Consider the following 14,978-nt stretch of genomic DNA (forward strand, 5'->3'; position numbering starts at 1 on the left):
GCATTTATAAATAGTCAGGAACTGCATGTATTGTTCATTTAGTATAATCATTATGGCATTTTTTCATGAAGGATGCTGGATTAACATTAACCCTAACCCTCCCTGTTTGCTACACAAGGTCTCCGGTGCACACAACCATGTGAAACCATTTACAGGCTTCTCAGGCCACATTCTATATGACCATTACGCTACCAGCACACTTCTAACTAATTATGCAGGTATCCGGTTACCCATAATCCCCCACTTCAGAGTCCAGTTAGAGAGAAACGCTGCTCAGACTACAGCTGGTAAATGATTCGGTCTCTGTTATTTTACTGCTGTTCTGGTCTTAGGCAAGATATTGCTTTATATACCTCATTGTGGACATGACAGTGTTTTCAATCTATTTAGACTATTTGTACAGATTTGACAGTAGACAGCATTCATAAAGGACCTCTCCAGATTGATTCCAGCCTCGTCACTGTTTTCAAAGCACAACACTGGATGTTTGTAATAAAAAATGCTCAGTGGACTATATGACTACATGAACAGCACCGTGAGTCAACTTATGAATGAAGAACATCTCATGGTTCAGTTCACTACAACAGCTCTGCTGTTCCTATGACTAAAAGTAAATTACAGACCACAGTAAGCAGACAGCTTCCTGCACAAGAGCAAACAATCTCAGAGAGTTTAAAGCAACACCACCCAGTAGGCACTGGGTTTGCCTCCAGGGCCAGTGATGGGGCGGGGGGCGTTAAGAAAACTACAGGCCTGATTTAAAGCGGTACTTAAAGCTTCTGGCCTACTGAGAGAACTGAGGGAAACTCCGGGTTAAAACCACACACCTGCGGCCTTTATGGATGTAAACACACTAAATGAACAGCCCCACCTCTGTTCAAAATGTCAGAATTCTATCACCTTTATGCAAAAAGACTCACTTAGCTCACAGGGTCTCAACATGATGGCTTGTTGTTGAATAAATTGGGTGTTTGGTATGCTTAGCACATTCAAATAAGAACTAGCATACCTGAAGGTGTGACAAGCAGTTATACAAACATAATGTTTGACCAGATTATGTGAATCTTCTAACAGTTTCAATTTTTTTCCTCCACCTGATTTTTGGGACTTCCAACCATCGGCCTGACTCTCTAAACCCAAAAGACAGCAACAACAAACAGGTTAGTTAATGACATGCCACCATGTCAAAGCAATGACATGCTTTGGTGAAGATGCAGTAAAGACCTCTAAATATGGCTGCTACATCTTCAGCTGGTGAACTGGTTAGTTTGCTGGCTAACTGGTTGCTCTACTGGTTGATTGACTGATTGGATGTTTGGTTGTTCAGCTGATTGTGTTTTGGTTTTTGATTGGTTGGTTGATTGATTGTTTGCACGTTTGGTTGTTCAGCTGTTTTGCTTTTTGATAGATTGGTTTGTTGATTGGATGTTTGAGTGTTCTGTTGAATGGTAGATTTGTTGGTCAATCAGACAGTTGCATGCTTGTTTACAGGAGATAAATGGAAACAAAGTCCTATTTAGTGTGTAGGACAGTAGATGTGAGATCAAAGCTGACACTTAGTAGATGCAATAAAACAAACAATCAAGCAAGCAAAAAAATTGCAAGCACATTATTATTTACATTTTTCACTCAAAATCCAATGTCAAAGATGTTTGGCACCAAATGAGGCTTTTAGGTGAACAACCAATGCTTTGTTTATCCATTTAGATCACAGTCACAGTCTTCCAAATACCATTGGATAAGGTCAGCAATCCTTCTCTGTTAGGTTGGAAAACAACAGCAAGAATTTCATTTCCTCAGAATAAATGTCAGGAAGCATGAAGTCTGTTTGGCGCTCCACATGTCAACTGTGCAGCCCAAACACAGCAAAATCACTCGTGCATTCATTAAAGCCTAGTGCATATGAAACCCTAACCCAGTCATTAAAGCCTGCTCTGGTGCATATGGGAGCATCCCCTACAGTGATTATTGACTGTCTGGTTCTGATCTGAAGTGCAGACACTTGAATATAAAAAGTTTTCTCTATTGAGATTGATTGCAGCTGGTTTCCCTGACCCCAGCTAGAACCAGCAAAGTGGCAAGTCAAGGCCTTGTTACAAACAAACGGTATCTGTCCCCATGAGTCAGCTGAGTGCTGAAAACACAAGGAACGTGCAGTACCTCTCAGCATAGTACATCCTGTCCAAAATGGCTCAGTGTTCATTTATTTATGTCTAGAGATAATGTATTTGTGTCCTCGTTTCGGTTCTGTCTAGGCCATTTGGAATTTGCAGACTAATGATTATCATATTAAAACATCTCGTCAGCCCCAACCAAAACTCTTCCTTCTCCGAGCCCATCCAAGTCCTGTCCCCTCAGCTTACCGCAGGAAGGACACAGAAGAGACGTTAAACATTCAATAGTGTTCATATTCAGAACACTGGGGAAGGATTGGTGTTGCAGCCATTTCTGAGAGCCAGGCTTCGTTAGCCTGTGACGCATGTACACTTTACACCAGGCTGATGACGGGACGTCTTCAAAGTAAACAATATTTATCGCTGTGTGGAGAGAAGTGGGCAGCAGGAAGAACAGCTGTGCTCATCCATCTCCTAAACAAAGGAAACCGCCAATTTGAATACCTCGAATAAATGTTTCATTGGAACCAAACATTTAAAGTAAGCTTGCTTACTGATAGATTAACCGTTCATTTCCTGCAGCATGGGATTAGGGCTTACTGTTTACGGGTTTACACTGGACTGTTCAAGTAGATTAAAGTAACAAAGATAAAAGCTGCTATTAAAAAAAATCTCACATAGCTACAGATTCTCCAGAACAGAAACTTAAAGTAGAAGGTAGAACCCTATTCCCTTCTACCACTCACATGAATGTTCATTTATTTAGGGTCTTCGTGGATGTTATGAAGCACTGCATATTTTCATGAATATAGTACTGCAAGTCTCAGGCAGGTAGATCAGTCAAACAACCTGTAAGCTCAGCCCAACATGCTCAGTATTGCTTCAGCTCAATTACACACTTCCTCAGAAAGGAAGCATTGCCAAATATATTGAGTGTTGTTGTTGCTGAATTTACAAAAAGGGAAGTAAATTTTATATTTGCAGTAATATTTTGTTAGGAAAAACAAATGAACACTCGCAAATCCATTGCTTTACTTATTTGAAATATGGATTTAATATGATATGTGGATATGATATTAAATGCAAAAACCAACAAAATACTACCACACCTTTTCTTGTGCTGGTGGTGTGATGTTAACTTTGTCAGCAAGAGTCAGCAAATCAATGTAGCTCCTGTCATTTCCAGAAACACCTTTTCTGGTGAATCATGTCCTATCTAGCCAGTACTGTTAACGGAAGGTTTCAGCGATGACTGTTAAAACAACAGAAGCTTTGACAATCACAGGATCACATAAAAAAAAAATGGATATAGAAAAAGATAGCAAACTATTTACAGTAAAACCAACACGAAGTCTATGAAGTGCGGTAGTCTGGCTCAGGACTTAAATTATGTCAACTTTACCTTAGAACTTATATGTCTAATATTCCTATCAAAAACTACAATATTTCATTAGATTGATGAGATTACCTACATGAACGAATATGTTGAAGTTGAAACTGAATATTTGAAGTTGAATATGTCGAGTTCTAAACTGTCCACTCCGAGTGCTATGAGAAGCTTACATGCTTTCTTCACAGTAAACTAAACCAGAAACACAAGCAGGGGTTTAGCCCACAGACAACATGCAATGTGTTATCTACGAGTGGTGAACATTACATTTACATTTATGGCATTTGGCAGACGCCCTTATCCAGAGTGATTTACATTTTTATCTCATTTCTATACAAGTAAGCATTTGAGGGTTAAGGGGCACCTCAGTCATGGCCTCAGGTCTGGGAATCGAACCCACGACCCTCCGGTCACAAGACCAGTTCCCTAACCACCAGGCCATGACTGCCCTTTGACAGAGATTTTTTATGTCAGAAGGCCGCAGTGGCAGCAGGGGTGGGGTGCAGTCAGTAGACTACCAAGATGCAAAAGATGCCAAGATAGGTATATTCGGAGGAGCACGCAACACTTTCTCAGACAATTAAGATATGCTTGCTCGGCCTGCTCTGGGTTTCCAACGGCCCTCGCAGAGCGTCAAAGACAAAAGTCTGTCCTCGAGTGCAACAGAGAGAATGCACCAGTCAACACACCAGGGTGCCACAGTCTCTGGTGCCTTTTCTTTCATAAAGCACACAAGCAAAGTGAGTCGTTACACAATTCCCTCCAATCAGATCCCTTCTGCGGCGTGTTAGCATGTCGCGGCTACATGTTCATTTAAAGTATCGGATGGGCCGCCTCCCACGGAGAAGGAAAATGACTGAGAGGACACTAATGTCTGTGGGAACAGGTGTGTCCATTTGGCAACAGGACCTTTTGTGTTTTGATAGCAATGCAGAAGCAGCCAACCCTCCCCAGAACGCCCGTGTGCCCTCCCAGAACAGGCGTGCATACTACCAGAGCTCATTCTTCTCATGGCTCCAGAGTGAGCACATTTGAAACAGATGCCTCGGCAAAAAGCAGATCAAGATCAAGAACCAGTTCTTTCAAGAATTCTCCCAGTCCAGTTGGGCTGCTGCCGTTTATGGTCCTAATTGGGTCATAACAAGATTCTTCTTTTCTTGTGTAAAGCACTTTGAAGTACCAGAGTGTATGAAAGGTGCTATATAAATAAAGTTGCCTTGCCTACTTGAACAGCTCACTACATGTCTTAGTGCATTTTCTCCTCAGGTGTATTGCCTCACCTCCGCTTATGCAGATTCACTTTAACCGTCCAAACAAAAGCAGTAAACCAACACAACTGCACTATTTTATCAGGATAGGAAATTCTGTTGCAAATACTCAAGAATGGCAGAACTATCCACAAAGTCCTACTACAATCATTCGGAGAAACACAAACTCAAATGACCGTTGTGGCCATGTTGCATTTGCGCTTACATTGGAGGGCCATGTTAACCTAGTAGGAATGTTTGAGGATGCTGCCCTCTGGTGGCAAACACAAAATGGCTTAACCATTATGTTTTATTAAAGTTCATACCCAAAGTATTCCCATTAACCCCCCCACCCCCCAATTATCCTGCAGAAACCATGTTCAGCCTTATCCTCAGTCACATTTAAATGCTAAACCAATAAACGCAGCTCATTTACAGGAGCAACAAATGACATGGTACAAGGGGAAACTGCACATTCGTCTTTTATTCAGGCACAAGGAGGAGCCAGTTTGTTTGCCCTACATAGTAATGAGGGTTCAACTTCAGCACACATTACACATGCACAACGCTGTGCCCCTTTTCTTTTTAAAGTGCTTAACACGTCAAGTATCAGAAATCTACATTCACATAAGCCAATTCAAGTGTTCAGTAATGGGGGGCAGCCACCGGCCGCAAACATGGCCTCACGTGAACGGCTCGGACATCACCTGTGAACAAGCAGGGGAGCTTCACCACTGAAGAACCATTTCCTCTGAACGCCACAGCACGGAATTAATGACATCCTGCCACATTCATTTAACACTCCAACATAAGTATGTGTTTAGTACAAAATACTCCATGTAAACAATGCCCAGGAGCTCAGGCTCACACACAGATGCACGCAAACACTTCGACAGGTTCTAAACATTAGGGCCAAGAGCGATGAGCTAATGGACAGGAACTCAAGACATGCAGCTGCACCACACATACTGGGAAAGTGCAACGTGCGCAATGCAACCGGTAGACCGGCAGAGCCGGAATGGCCTCCCACTGCATGTGCCTCCATGTAACATTGTAGGACACTCAGTCCTGGTAGAGCAGGAAGCCCGAGAAGGTGCTGTACTTCCAACTGCTGCCATAGATGGCGCCACGGTGGAGGCGGAGCCACACCTGGTCGCCGTGGTAAAGCTGCAGCACGGCGTGGTTGCTGGCCGTCTCGTGGTCGGGCGCCCCGTCGTTGGCGTAGGCGGACACCATCACCTCGTCGTTGCGCATGAGGTTGATGTAGAGCGGCACACTGATGGCCAGCTTCAGCATGTGGAAGAAGAAGACGTAGATCCCGGGGGCGGGGCAGGAGAAGCGGCCCGAGGGCATGTCGAAGACTCCGCCCAGGTTGCTCTGGAGAAGGTCAAAGGACACGGGCTGGTCCAGCGTCCCAGGGGCGAGGTTGGCCGTGCGAGCGGCCGAGAAGGCCACGCGCAACTGCTGGGTGACGGGGTACACGTGCACGAGGGGGTGCGTGCCGGGACCCACGGGCACCTCCGTGGACGAGGAGAGGGTGTCCCCTTGGCCCGAGTCCACCAGGAAGGTTCTATCCCTGTCTGGGCTGCTCACCTGAGAGGAGTCGCTCCAGCCTAAGACAGAAGAGAAGGCTGAAGATCACGATCAAGGACCACACCCGCGCCTTCACACCCGGGTGCGCTACAACTCTCAGAACCACGGGCCCAGGACTAAACGATTTAAAAGGAGAGTTTACACAAGGCACACTGGTGAACCGGAGGTCTTCGGAATGTAAACTCTAGTGGATGTAGGCATGTGACTCAAAAATGATCAAGTCAGAAATGAGTGAAAGTCGGTACGAGTGGGTAAACGGGTGCGCACCTGTGGAGCTGGGCCTCTGGGCCGGTGCCGTGGGCCCCCCTGCACGCCTGTGGCTCAGCTGATACGTTTCCTATCGACCAGAACGTTTACGATTAAACCGCAGCACGGCATACCAGCAGACGCTGTTACACGCTGGCCGCGAACGGAGGGAGTTTTACCTGGGAGGAAAAGAGTGCAGTTCCAGGATCTCGGTGGGCGTGGGTGACGTAGCCCCCGCCAGGGGCACGCAGGCTTGCACGCTGGACGTCGTAGCAACCTGCAAACACAGCAGCGGGGGGGAGGGGGCTTACTGACGGCAGGGACTCATGTGTCTGGACATCAGGGGTGCGAGACCTTCTTTGGGGTGGCTGCCTCGACCCAACCACGTGTCCACGTGCGGCAGCAAGCACTTGCCCAGGGGGAAAGAAAGAAAGCCCGGAAGACAGGGGGAGGAAGCTACCTCTGGAGCGGTAGGAGTGAGCCCGGCCACCACGTGCCGTACCTCGAAGCGGGCCCCGCGAGATGTAGGGCTGGCCTAGGCGGCCCTGGGAGCGCGTGATGGAGGACGGAGTTGGGGATGGATACACCAAGCAGCCTGTGCTGGCCTCACTCTCCGACAGGTACGCGCTCTCTGGGACAAACAGCAGCAGGGGACAAAGTTTCATCTACCCCAAACACCAAAATGGTTTGAGAACGCTCGCATGCGCAAACAGAGTCCTTTTTCAGGTCCTGCGATTAAGATCGGGGTTGAAGAGATAAAAATAAAGACACATTACCCATCTGAACGTCATCTTGAGGCAGGCTGAGTTCAGGAGGGGTCTGGGTGCTGGCAGTACAGTAGCTAAGGGTACCAGCTGTACTGTAGCTCAGACACACCGACCTCGGAAAGGCACAGTCATCCGACTTCACATCCAAACCCGGGCTCATAGGAGGTTCCCCACCGAACACCTGGCCCGGGAAGAGAGGATATCTGGTATCGAACGTCCACAAACATTTCAAAACGCTTTATTTAAACCGCAGAGCCGAATGCCGATGTGTGCCGCGTTCATGCTCACGGAACGTATGTTGCTGATAGGGGTGGAGCTGGAGGCAGCCGGGGCCCGCCTGCTGGGTGGAGTGAAGGGCGGGGCTTGCACAGGTGGAGACGCCACGCCGTTGCAAAGCACACGGCTCCCCACCTGCGACACGCACAGCATTAGCGGACCGACTCCAGCGGGGAGGAGGCGTGGCCAGAGCAAGCCAGGCGAGCGCCACGTTCGGGTTCAGTACACACCCTACCTGCTCGGCGCTGGGGAGCTCCAGAGGCACGGAGATCGAGGACTTTCTGCGGTACAGGCGCGGAGACGCAAAGCCCTCGTCCTGCTTTGCCTGCAACAAAACCACAGTGAGCGATTACAGACTCCCTTCCCACCCCAAACCTGCACAGCGTCTCTACTGGAAATGTTTAACCCCAAACCAGTGTTCACCACCCTCTTAACATTGCAGTTGAGAGAGACTTACACCGCAGGCTAGACTTACGTGTTGGGCATCTTCGGCGCGCAGCTCCGCGTCGGACGTGTCCAGGCCATTAGACAGACAGCCTTTGCCATCTCCAGTGAGCAGGTGGGTGTGCAGCGGGGTGGACTAGGGCGAGAACAGGACACCAGTGACGGGCGGACAGGGGCGCACGAGCGTTAGGACTTTAAGACTAGCACTCACGGGGATTTAGCCAGGCTTAAAGATCAGAGTTGAGCCTTACGTGCAGAGTCTGAGGCAGGACGTCCGCTGGGCTCCTGGGCTCCCTCTGTGCTGCAGAGTAAGGAAGGCCACCGTCAGACTCCACAAACCCACTCGGTGGTCTGACTGTCCTGATACTCCATTCGTTCATTACTGTGGGAACTGAGCTCAAATATCTATTCTAACATGGCTCCTGCACACAAAATATGAACCAAAGCGGTGAGCTTTACCCGGAGGAGTGGACCCAGAAGAGAGGTGCAGCCTCCTGCTATGGTTGTCCATGGGCAAACCCTCTCCATCCAGCAGAGAGTCCTGATGGAGAGAACGCAGACGGAGCTCAAGGCCACAGGTCAACATTCCTTACTCTGACGTTTCATGGCATCGTTTCTCCCCCTTCACTGAACAAATCCAAACTGCAGCAAAGGCACAATGGGGCAATGTGTAGACATTTCACCTGGTGTGCAGACTCTTTAAATGTTCTGGCTTTTGCACAGCCCCTCCTAATGACTTGATATTTGTATTTTTATTATTATTATTTTTTTTTTTAAGTGATGGGGCTGATGCTGGTTTTACATTACAACAGTTCATTTAAACAATGTATATTAAACATCATAACTCCCCCCAGTCAGTTTTACAACCCTTTAGGGCCTTCAATTCACTTCAAGCTTCACCCTCAATTTCCACAGCAAATCTATACAGAAACGTACATTAATAAGAAACTCCTGATGTCTAGACAAGATAACCACAAGAGACCAGATGGGGAAGAGATCTCAACAGTGTGAATTTTTAAATGTCCCCGCACGGGTGCGAGGGTTTCCTGCAGGGTGAAGGCAACCCGGACTGAGCTCTACCTGCATGAAGTTGAAGGAGCCGCTGATCTGGTCCAGCAGGCAGTCAAGCTGCTGTCGGCGCAGCACAGGGTCTTTGGCCAGCGATGAGGGGGCGTCCAGCAGCTCAACGCCCTGCAGGAAAAGGAAGGATCGCAGGCGAATGCAAGCAAATGAGGGAGGGGATTATGGCAGGAGGTGACCACCGACTTACAGATTTTGAGTCCTGGCTTCCTTTATTCTTCCTCTGCCGTTTCTGTTATAAAAACGGGGGGTGGGGGGGGGGATTAGTACACATCTGAAGATTTTTTAAATCTTCAAATATGGAATACTTCACACTGTATCTCTGTAGTGATTCCCTAACCAGATAAGTCAATTTAACACACTACGTGGGACTGCAAATGTGAGAATCTCGGTATGCAGACTGCGCATATGGAGCCACATTATTGAGTATTGATACATACTCACCCACACCCATCAAGTCTTCAGTTAACATAGGCCACTGGCTACAGCCTGTGAGCAGGGTCACATGTACAGAATAGTGGTCACCTGTTTGGGCTCAGCAACAGGCCTCTTCACAGCTGTAGGGGTTTTGGGTATAAACCCTGCAGCCCCTTTCCAAGGCTTATGGCCAGCTGACTTTGATGCCGAGGTCTCAGAAAACTCCATATCCCAAGAGTCCGGAGGCTCTCGTTCCTTTAGGGCCAAGAACTCAGCCCTCCAGTTTGCTGGTGGCAGCTTGTGGTCTTCCTTGTCATGCCCAGGCAGGTCCACCTCAGGTACGTAGTGTCTGTTTAGAAACTAGAATCATTCAATAGTTACTGACCCGCTTGACCTCAAAAGAAATCTTCTCTGATGGGACAACTTTGAGTTTAGCAGCAACACTGAAGACCAGCGTCAGACTGCAAAGGGAGAATTAATATCCAAGAGGCCACCAACCGAATACTCATGTTCCTACCTTTTGTGAAGGCACTTCAGTTGGCTTCAAATTAACCAGTGCTGAAAGGGAAGAACATCCCAGCATAAAGTGAATGCAGCTGTGGGCCACTCTACATGGGCCAGTTCGGATTGGTGGAAGGTCTCACCAGAAAGGCTGTGGGTTGCAGCAGAAGTTTCGCCCTCTTCACATCTGTGCTTAGAGTCTGTCTGAGGAGCTGGGATGTGGTCAAAGAAGCCACAGTCCACCAATCTCAGCAGTCTCTCCTTCAGTCGTTTATCTGATGGGGAAAATGGTAAATTTGTTCCATTTATAACCAACTAGAGCACCATGGTTTAACAAAAAGGTACAAGCAGCTACTAAAGGAGATTCTTAACCCCTGCCCACAAAATAAGGAAGGGGGACCCCAAAACTTAATCTACCGACAAAACTAAACGTCATAACTTAGCAAGCGTTTCAAAAACACTTTGGATAATCACCGTTTAAGAGGTGGCAAAGCATGCCCCCCCCCCCACCTTCCACAAAATTACTATCAGACAGTAGTTAAGAAACACCTGCTTTTCTGATTTTGCCAAAAGTCCAGTGGACACTTACATGTTGAGCCTGCAACTGCTTCGTCTTTCCCTTCCAGTAGGTCTAGATAAACAAAAGAGGCCTGTTCCATCTGAGCCTCTAAACTAGGGGGAAGAGACACAGACACAAACATGTGGAACGAATCACGTCAGAGTTGGCTGAGGTGTAGGACGTAAAGCAGAGATGTCTGAGAAACGCCACAAACCGAGCAGTGCACCGTTTACTCGGGCCAGGCGAGTTTACTTGTTAAAGTAAACACGTCCAGCCACAAACCCCAAAACATCCCTACCTCATGCTCTCGTCTCTCTTGCAACCCAGCAATGAAGCCAAGTCCAGTAGGTTCTCCACTTCCTTCGTGGACAGGAAGTCCGCGTGTTCGCGGGCGCTGCAGAAGTGTCTCCTGACGTCGTCCCTCTGGAGACTGCGGAGGACGTACTGCACCTGGAGCACCGTGCTCAGCCGCCTCTGTTCGGCGTCCACCCTCGCCGTCTGCTCACGCCTGGCGGCTGCCTTCTGCGCCCTCAGCAGCTGTTGACATCGGGCGACGTCACACACCACAACCAGTTCAACACGGGCAGGAGGTTGGAGAAGAATAGAACTTACATCTTGAGTGAGTGCACACAGAGTCTTCTGCAGTTCTTTGGCAAACTTCAGGTTGTGGACCACTTCATCATACCTCCCCACTGCATCCTGACAGACACGCCCACATTGTCACACAAGCCACAGTTTTGACCATGAGGGTGGAGTGTTAAAAGTGGATTACCATCTGATCTTGGTTCAGCATGTCACCATTCTGTAGACGTTGTTTGTAGCCTTCCAGTTTCAGCTGCGAATCGTAAAGCAAAGAGCATCTGCACATGAGGATACACATGTCATGATTGCTCACCTGAGAGCCATAATCCATTAAGCAGTTCAGGAACACCGTTCCAAACGGAGGAGCGTACCTTCTTTTTCTCAATGTTACGGATCTTGTGTCTCAGGCAGATGAGTCCGTCCTCGATGTAGGTCTCGTAGCCATGGTAAACGGCAGCGGAACGGTTGAGGGCGAACTGAAGAACCGTGAAGTCGGGTGGAGGAGTCTCCGACTTGGGGCTTGCATCCTGTCCTGCGTCCCCTTCATCGAGCAGCTCTGGAGGAGTCGAAACATCCGAGGTCTGAGACAGCGGCAGCTGAACCATGGTCTGGCTCTCTCTAGAGCAGAGGAGGACACATGATGGGCAGTGAAGGTCACGCTTGGAGAGAGAACGTGGACACTGGGCACATGGATAGAGTGAATTCCTTTTCCTGAAAGTGCTCAAACAGCATGAATTGGCAATGCTTTTAAAGCAAATCTCTTACTAAGCAGTGGGTGGAGTTTGACAAACCACCTCATTCACATTCACAAGACTCCCTTGTACCACTGCAGAGATAGGCAGCCTATACATAGCAGAAAACGCTAATCGTTTGACTCACTAGACTAACACGGACTGATGACATGAAACACAGATGAAACATCTCCAGAGCCGTAACCTCGGTAGCTCCAGCTAAGACTCATGCCGCCTTACAATGACAGTGCATTTAACTGTAAGTGCAAGAAAGGCATTTTTCCCCTGTGTGGTCGTCTACAAATAAAACGAGTCACTAACTTCTGGCAACGCTTTTCTCCCAGTCGACTGCAACTTCAACTGTTCCTCTAGTACCCAAGGAAAGGTTACCCTGAAACTCAGGATATAACTAGTCTACAAGTCAGAATATAAATTTACGACACAGTACGGGCGACAGCCAACTTCCAGTGGCACTGACTAAGCAAATCCGTGCTATTCCCACGCTCCTGCAGGTCGGTCCACAAACATCTCCATCAAAAGTGTCACCACCCGAATTCAGGGATGTGCATTGCTTAAACTATACGTTAGAAAGACGCAATGCAAGTGCAAGCAAATGATGAAGCATGACAACTTTGGGAGGATGAAAATGCGCGGAAACGTGACAACTTACTGACCTCATGCGTCTTAGTATGACCGTAGCGCTTTAGCTGGTTCTGCAGACTAAACGTTACTCATTCACGGCGACAAAAAGAACAAAACCGCCCTTGGTTGCCCGGGAAAGAACTGCTACAGCAGTCGCTTAGGAGAGGCCAGATTTCAGCCACTTCTCACCTTTTTATGCGCTCCCATCAGGGGAAAGCCGGCAGCTGGCAGTACAATCATGACGTCACGACGCTGATGGAAAACGCAGCATCCGAACGGAGTTCCAGCGTCACGGGCGCACGCGACCGGAAACGCGCGACGTCCGTTTAAACCCGCTGTCAAGTGCGCTTATATACAATATTACATAGGACGTAGGTAAAGAATGTCCGTCATACCTGTCAAGTCTCCCGTTTTGGCCGGGAAACTAGCGTATTTTACCCCTCTTTCCCGTATTAATATTTTTCCGTAAAGTTCTCGTATTATAATAATTTTTTAAGCGTTCAAGTGCCTCTCCAAAATGAATTATGTCGCTAGCCTCGCGAGAATGGCAACCTGCAGTAGCCCGAGTGTCAGTTCTCGCGAGATTAGCGCTGACAGCGGGAACGACAAACACGAAAATCAAATCAGAGATGGATGAATGTAACGAGAGAGAGAAGACGTTCCGACCAAAAAAGAGTAAAATATAAGGGGTCCTGGACATTGGTTGGGCTGGTGGGAATGCTCGCAAATAATTTCCCTTATTTTTAAATCAAAAACTTGACAGGTATGATGTCCGTTGATAAACACAACTGCGACACAACCAATAACATCACAAGCTACGTTTATTGAGGAACAAGTAAAAAGTAGAGTATGTAAAAAAATACAAAACCTGCTTCATAGATCTCTAATAAGGTCAATACAAAGTGCATAGCTACCGTACATGCCTGTAGAGTACAACAACTAAGGGACTAGCCTGAAGGGAGGAGGGTATCGGGCATGATTTACCTGCAGAAAATCATAACATACAGTCATATTCAGCATATTTTTAACTTTGAGAAAAATCAGAGCCAGACACTCTTAATACAAGGATACATTTGATATGTGAAATATGTTAAAATCACGAGCTGGGTTATGATTAATCGCTCTTGTGGCCATCAAAAACCAATGAGATTTAAAAACATGAAAAGTGTTGCAAATAAATATGAAAATAAATAATACACAGAGAATATCATAACTGTTCAGTTCAAAATATCTTAAAGTATTTACAAACAATGGAGAAATATACTGTGACAGAGACTTATGAATTCCAGGGATTTAGAACTCCCCCTGTTCACTGTATTGGATGAAACTAGAAAACCTGTAGACACCCTTATGGCATTCTGGAATATATCAATGTCCAAACCATAGAGCTGCCTTCACTGATATAAACCATCAGTTTATAAAGACCAAAAAGAAGGGTCAAAGTCAAGCAAGAACAGAATTAACTGTGTTTTGGAAATGTTTGTAATAGAATAATAAAAATCAAGGTGTTCCACCTAAAACACCTAATTAATACCTAAATTAATTAATTATCCTCTTATTTCCTGAGTGAATTAGCAACCTGCCTTTCTCCCAACACTCATTTTGACTCAAATTACAAAATGCTATTTGTAAATATTTTTACAAACTCCTAAACAACCATAAGCGACTGTGTTGGGATCAGATTGTAAGAGGTTAATAAATTTTTTTAAACCATCTTTATGAAAATATTGTGAATATGCTGAAGGCATATTAAATTGTGAAATCTACTCTATAGTGCCATCATCCTGAATGCAAAGGGAATACATGCAGGTGTGTGTAAGATCTGTTGTACACAATTCTACATCTACAGAGAAAAAAACTTGGACATAGTAATTAAAAAAAGAAAAGAAAAAAGCATAAAATATCGTACAGTATAAAATTAAAAGATATACTAGGGAAATTGACATTTTCAGTATTCTGACAGAATTGAAATAATAATAACAATGACAATTTAAACCCTGAAAAACCCAAAAAAGACAAAAACAATGAAACATGTATCTCAACATACAAAGACCCAAAAAATCTTCAATCCTTACAAAACAACCATAAAATGCAGTTCTCAGTACAGTATTTACAAATGCAGGAATAAATGTCAGGAGGTACTGTTTGTGAGAGTGTATCAGTGAACTAAATAAATAATATACATGATGTATCTAAATTCAGAATGACTATTTGGAATTTGACTGACAACTACTGGAGACAGTCCATAATAATAATTTTAAAAAGTTGAATACATCACATTGTAGTGATGATTTCATTTTTATCATTTTCTTTTTTGATTTTATCTATAAAAAATATATATTTATTAGAGCTGTATCAAAACCTGCCTGGAACATCAAAGGTTAGATAC

The 14,978-nt window shown here is 46.0% G+C and overlaps 1 protein-coding gene across 3 annotated transcripts; it reads right to left on the bottom strand.

Annotated features, from left to right (window-relative positions):
- Nucleotides 1-5,217: 5,217 nt before the first annotated feature.
- caprin2 (caprin family member 2) lies at nt 5,218-12,907 on the bottom strand. Of its 3 annotated transcripts, none has more exons than XM_077006808.1 (21): nt 12,779-12,907; nt 11,588-11,834; nt 11,407-11,469; nt 11,247-11,333; nt 10,933-11,171; nt 10,665-10,747; nt 10,219-10,350; nt 10,092-10,132; nt 9,683-9,934; nt 9,348-9,389; nt 9,158-9,268; nt 8,537-8,618; nt 8,329-8,378; nt 8,109-8,213; nt 7,869-7,958; nt 7,646-7,768; nt 7,367-7,538; nt 7,051-7,221; nt 6,770-6,867; nt 6,612-6,681; nt 5,218-6,364 (listed from the first exon to the last, which is right to left on the bottom strand). In XM_077006808.1, exons 2-21 carry the CDS (start codon nt 11,819-11,821, stop codon nt 5,814-5,816), a joined length of 2,796 nt encoding a protein of 931 aa, XP_076862923.1. In that variant the 5' UTR covers nt 11,822-11,834; nt 12,779-12,907; the 3' UTR covers nt 5,218-5,813. The 3 variants fall into 3 exon arrangements, with proteins under 3 accessions (XP_076862923.1, XP_076862924.1, XP_076862921.1); XM_077006809.1 differs by lacking the exon at nt 12,779-12,907 and adding an exon at nt 12,622-12,771 and having other exon boundaries at nt 7,093-7,221; XM_077006806.1 differs by lacking the exon at nt 12,779-12,907 and adding an exon at nt 12,622-12,771.
- Between the last annotated feature and the right edge of the window lie 2,071 nt (nt 12,908-14,978).

Source organism: Brachyhypopomus gauderio, chromosome 5 (assembly GCF_052324685.1).
Source record: "Brachyhypopomus gauderio isolate BG-103 chromosome 5, BGAUD_0.2, whole genome shotgun sequence".
Taxonomy (NCBI): Eukaryota; Metazoa; Chordata; class Actinopteri; order Gymnotiformes; family Hypopomidae; genus Brachyhypopomus; species Brachyhypopomus gauderio.

Bases quoted from the DNA above. Each gene is read 5' to 3' on its own strand.
- caprin2 (XM_077006806.1), bottom strand. The intron at 8,379-8,536 runs GTAAAGCTCACC...CTTACTCTGCAG, and splicing joins TTCTGGGTCCACTCCTCCGG to CACAGAGGGAGCCCAGGAGC. The intron at 7,539-7,645 runs GTGAGCATGAAC...TTCCCGGGCCAG, and splicing joins CTATCAGCAACATACGTTCC to GTGTTCGGTGGGGAACCTCC.